The sequence below is a fragment of the Trichinella spiralis genome (assembly GCF_000181795.1).
Source record: "Trichinella spiralis strain ISS 195 chromosome Unknown Scfld82, whole genome shotgun sequence".
In the NCBI taxonomy this organism is placed as follows: domain Eukaryota; kingdom Metazoa; phylum Nematoda; class Enoplea; order Trichinellida; family Trichinellidae; genus Trichinella; species Trichinella spiralis.
In genome coordinates this window covers 1-6,083 of record NW_003527021.1, presented here as the reverse complement: position 1 = coordinate 6,083, position 6,083 = coordinate 1, and the positions used below count along the sequence as shown (strand labels likewise).

The 6,083-nt window shown below is 29.6% G+C and overlaps 1 protein-coding gene across 1 annotated transcript; it reads left to right on the top strand.

Moving 5' to 3' along the window:
- Positions 1 to 56: 56 nt before the first annotated feature.
- Positions 57 to 735, top strand: Tsp_12886 (conserved hypothetical protein; the record flags this gene model as incomplete). Its single annotated transcript, XM_003371056.1, has 4 exons — positions 57 to 88; positions 181 to 408; positions 497 to 586; positions 655 to 735. Coding segments are annotated over 4 exons (431 nt in total), but the record flags the coding sequence as incomplete, so codon positions are not given.
- Positions 736 to 6,083: the final 5,348 nt, after the last annotated feature.

Here is a 6,083-nt window from a genome sequence, read left to right as displayed (position 1 = left end):
CTGTTTCGACAATCAGGCGGAACCAAGTGACAATCGTGATAGCATTTTCATTCCAGACAATCCTTGGGGTGATCAACTTGGAGGAGCGGTAATGGTTTTGTTTACTTTTAATTTGCTTTTTCATCAAATGAAAAATATTCATCGTATATCAAATATTTGAATGTTGAAAATTATATTTAGAATCCACTTTTCCAGCCATTGATGACGCGCAGTCGCAAGCCGAAAAAAATATTTGAACAGCAGCAAAGTTCGACTACAAATTTACGTCAGTCAACGGTGAATAGTAGCAATGTTGAAGATGCCGAATCAAAGCTGGACGACTGTACAGAAAATGGGTTACTTTCTGAAAAGCAATTTCAACGATCACCTAGTTTAAGAATACCAACGGCATCCAATTTTACATATAAAGTGAATTTCTCTCTCTCTTTTCTCTCTTTTCTTTATTCTCTAATTGAATAATTTTTTAAAATGGAAAATTGTTTTTTTTTAATTTTAGAGTCAAAAATATCGATCGATATCTGCGAAAATATTTCAACCTTCCGAGAGTCATCGAAATTTAGCTGAGCGACTTTTACAACTTAGAAAGGTTGACTGACGATTTTCAGATTATTGTAATGTTGTTGTTGTTGGAATTGATTTAATTTGTAATTTTAGCTGCTTAAAGAAAAAAATAAAGAATTGGAAAGCATTGTTTTGAAGCCGATCAATTCGAGCGAATCGAATGCTAAACATTGATGCTGGCGATTTATTATCATTATTATCTTTATTTGTTCACTTATCCTTATTTGTTTGCTTTGTGTAATGAATTAAAATTTATCGATGCATTGTAATAAGGTGAATTGTTATTTATCAATTCTCCTCCACTTATGAGCAGGAAGTTGACAACGAACCATTACTCTCAGCTAGCTTATTAACAGCTCTTTAAATAATGAGGTAATTTTTTTTCTTTTGTCTTTTTTCAAATATCATAAGTTTGAATTTTTGAAAATTCTTACAACTAACTAGAATTTATACTTATGTTTACACATACTTGATGAAAGACAATATTTTGAGCAAACATACAGAAACTAGCGATAAAATATTGTTATTCAATTCATTTATCACCATTGGTTATGGAAGTTAATATGAATAAGTTTTAAATTTATTGTCTTTCTATCTTCAATAATAATCACGATCAAATTGCCACTTGTTGATCACTTTTTCATTTGCACGCAGTTAAATAAGAAAAATCAAGTTTTATTATCGTAATCCATTGAGTCAACAGCTACAGTATGTCAGTTCAAATTTTCCAGTTGTAACATTGCGTGTTGTACAAAAATTTTAAAACTTTTCATGCAATTTAAAGAGTAAAACCTTATGTTTTTCTTTTGACAATCAAAAGATATTATTCAACTTTTCGGCAATGGTTTTCTCCGTTTTTTCTTACTTCATAATTAATTATTTATTTTTTATTTCAAACTTTTGTTTTTTAATTTTTTGTTACTATTTTTTGTAATGAGTGATTATTTTTTAAACGATTGCTTGAAATGATTTTCATTTTTGAATGTGATTTAAAAAATTTTCAATTTTCAATTACGTTCTTAAATATATTATTTACCTTATTTTATTGCAAGTGCCGTTTGATTCTACTTAAAAGTTTTTTTTTCTATTTGCTATTCTTTTTTTTGTTTGTTATTAATGAATTGTGAAAATTCAAAAAATTATTTAAATCCATAAAACATTTTAAAGATGTTTTCGTGAATTTTCAATTCTATTTGTTAATAAATGTTAATAATGCAAAAGTTTTGCATGTAAATTTGGTGTATGTTGTCAGCGATTTTGACTGGTTTGAATTATGTTTTTCTTTTCTTATTTTAAATATTTCTCTTGTAGAAACGAATGCTCAAGTCTGATTTCAATTTAATTAAGCTAACTTTTCATTGGTGTTGAACACTGGTGAACAGAGAAAATTTTTTTGATTCTATAACTTTTGCAACATTTTTTTGGTTATTTTTTATTGTTACTTTGCCATTTTGTGAAGGATTTAATTTAAAAAAAATAACACGAACGAACAAAGGAGAGGAATCATCCGCTGAAGCGTTGATTTGATTTGGTAGCTTGTAACTTTTTTTCTCAATTACCGTACCAGCCGTCAACTTTGTACGGTTTTTGAGTTTTTCAAATTGTTTGTGACTTTTCAACTCTGAATAAAGTCAGCAAGATCAAAACATTAGCTAAACCGCTATTTTCTCCTTCATGTAATGGTTGTTCTTTTTGGAGTTTGTTCTTTTGATCAAAAAAGTTATTTTGCTTTTTCTTCAAAGCTCTCCGCAATTCACTTCATCAGTTGGCTTTTTCTTTTTTTCATGCTCCATCTAGATGAATTTGATTTGAATATTTTCTTCTGAAAACCAGTCACTTCCGAGGCATATCAAGTAACTAACTAATTGTACAACAGATTAACCGTTTATTCATTTATCACCTCATTAATAGACGAATTTTCGATGAATTTTGTCAAAGTATTTCTGTTTCTTTACAGTTCTGTCCAAGGTTTATTAGTATACTGTGAAAAATTAATAGTACTTTACATGTATATAAAAATTCAATGAAATAAATTTGTTTTTTACGATCTCTTTTCATTTGTTTTGAAAAAACAACATATGTAATAAATGATAGAGTTTTAAGAGAACTTTAGAATTGAATTTTTTTTAATAACATTAATTCGAATGAATGTAAGAAGTGGAGCATAAATTTTATGTGATTTACAGGGGAAAAAAAGAGATTTATAATAAAACTGGTCGTTTTTATGAAGACATTTTATGGTAGACATGAAAGTAAGCAACCAAACCAACCATACCTGTTTAAGAGAAATGTTATGTTCTTTTAAAAATTGTTCTTAAATTTTGAATTGATAAATTTGCACCCATTGTTTGTTCACTTTCAGGCATTGTTCAATATTAAAAAAGGTATGATAAATTTGTTGATGGCAAATTAGGTCAATTAATAAAAATCAAGTAATTTGTTCATAATTTAACTAATTAGCAGCTTCTTCAATTAAACATTGTTCATTTGCTTTTGAATAAGTAACACGTGCATGCGAGCTGACGACGTTATGTTTAATTGGTGTTGTTGTTCTTGTTGATCTTATTTCCAATATTAACTAACATTGTTGTTGTTATTTGTTTCAGTTATTGTTATTTTGTTAAATTATAATCATTATTTATAAACTGTTCAATTTGTTAATTTCAATGTTGTGTGAATGTTCAGTTTTCCAATTCATTCAGATTTATGTGCATTATTCAAATTCAGTGCCTTCGATTTTTATTCAAAAATTGATGTAACTAAATTTTATTATTGTAATTTTTTATTTATATAACTGACTGCAGATATGAACGTTCGTGTTCATATGTAAATGATGTGTTTTAATAAGTTGCCATATAATAGGTGTCAATTTGTTTTTTTAGCGGTAATGCTTTGCTTTGGCTTTCATCTTCTTTTGTTTCCATTTGTCTGTAGATGGTTTTTGTGTTTGTTCGTTTTTGTATTATATGAATAAAAAGCTTGAATGAGCATTTATTATTAATATATACCGATTATCATTAGGAACTATCTCATCTCATCTAATCTAATCTGTCAACCTTCCTTTATTCAAGGCTAGCTTTTCCATAGCAAACCGACCATGAATGTTGTTTCATCTTGATGTTTTGTTTGTTAATTTTGTTCATCTACATCATCTTTGGATTAGCGCGACCTTTTGCTTTCCATTTACGTTCAATGCTTCTATTTTTCCATCTCTTTCACTGATATTGTCTAATAATCGTGAAAAATTAGCTTATGAATTATTTCTCCTGTTGATGTTTTGCTTCATGCAGCATGGTTCAGCTAATTTTTGCTTTGAAATCTCAACCGTATGCAAACTTTTCCCTTTTCATGAAAAAGCTTAAGCTGAACTTAATTGCACTTTCCATATTTCAAATTCATCTTGTAGTTCACATTAGGTAAATATTTTTTTATTTGATCAAATTATTTTACTTTTATATTAATTTTGCTTGAATTCAAATAGGAAAAATATGAACATTCATTTTGCATGCTTTCTTCATACACTTCTACTATTATGCCGTTCAGTGTAGCTAACACTGAAATAGCTAGCATCATTTGTTATATTTATCATTTTAATATTTTCAAACTGAGATTGAATTTTATTTTAAATACATTTTTGTACGGCATAATTTTTTCGTCTTATAACAGTATCCCAATAATAATGTTCATAATTGAAAACTTTTATTTCTTTTGTTTCTACTTGTTACTTTCACATCAGCCGCTAGCCGGTGGGCAATTCAAACCATCCAGCCAGCTCCATCCAGCTGTGAAAAATTGTTTCTCGTGGAATATACAACGTTCCTCTTCCATAATTTATCCACCAACCCAAATGCCGATGCATGAAATAAATCATCGCCGCTGGTTGTTCCCTTATTTAAATGTTTTGCATCTTTGCGTGCTTTTCAAATCACACATTCCAATTTCATCAGTCAACATATTCAACTAGAGCTAATAATCCTCCAATAACTGATATTACTTAAAATGTGAATAATAAAAAAATTTATAAACAAAAGTTGCTTCTCGGATGAAATACATTAGGCATGTTTTGTTTGTAGAGATAAATTTTTATCTTTTGCATATTTTCTCATATTATTATTATTCAATTTAAGAAGAATAAAACAGCTAATTTACTTTTATATTAAGCTATTTTTCTGTATGTTTTTTTCATTCTTAATTGTTTGCTGTTCCTTTTTGCATACTCATTTTAGACTTACGCTTGCAATTTCTGTTATAAGTTAGTGTTGAATGGTAAGTAAAAGAAATAAATATTTATGAAATTAAAAAATTATAACTTTAGTGTATCGTTTTTGAGATTGAATATTGATATAATTTTTGGCAACATTTACAGAAAGATTGTAAGATGACTGGCGTTCTGTTGTCCAGGTTTCGTCGGTCAATACCATTTCCGGCCGATGGTCAATTTTACTGATGAACAGTTGTCTACCTTGTTGACCAGTGCCAATCAAAACTCTTCCAGTTGCCATATCTGCAATGGCTAACAGAATCAGATATTATATCCAATTATCTTTCATTACACAAAACAACCGCCTTTATTGGTGTGTCGATCAATGTTTTCAGTCACTAGAACTTTGACATGAGGTTTGGTGCGTTACAAGAGAAATCAATTTGTGTTTTATTTTCCATCCACGCCGAAAGTTCAATATATGCCACATATAGCTTTATTTATTTACGCAAGGTAAGCTTTTATCTTTAGCCTGAATTATCATCTCAGAGTCGACTCCTCTGTCTGCTCTAGCCAGTTAAATAGCCAACCTTTGCAAGCATTTGCAATCTATTCTAAGGTTATTCAATAATATTATAATGATTATTTTTCAAATTAAGTATCTTCATTATTAAAGGTTTTTTTTACTTTTTGTAACAGTTCCTTTTTTAGCCTTGAACTTTAATAAGCACAGCATATGTGCAACAATGGTATTGATTCTGCTTGCTAGACTAACTATTTATTAAACAGAAAACTGCTGTGGTGGTTTTTTGTTTTCTTTATTACTATTAGATGTTGCTGTTTCACTTTTTGAGTGCTGTTCATTTTTAACATATTTAATCATGGTAGTATGTCATTTGCAGTGCTACATTGAACAACATTGCTTAGCTTAAGAGGGCAAGTAGGACAACTTTAGTCAAGGTTTTCTGGTGGATCACAAAAGTGGCTACTTGTCGAGGGAAGTGTTGAAAGCGTTTGTTCTGGTCTAGTGGTGATGACCAAGGAAATTTGCCATGAATTCCACAAACTATGCGACCCCGACTAGGCAATTTTCTGTAGTTGTCTGCAAAAGATGTTGCGAATCTTTTCCATAATCCCTTAAACATTTTGCTGACCCATTCCAAAAAACCCGGTGGCACCTCCGTCCGGAAAAATGGAAAAAATTTATTTGGCCTGCTTCCACTACAAACCTTGGCATGGCAACTTCACTACCTGCAATTGTAATTGAAAAATCCCAATGTACTAATTATTTTATTTTTTGGAATTTTCTTCTTAAAAAATA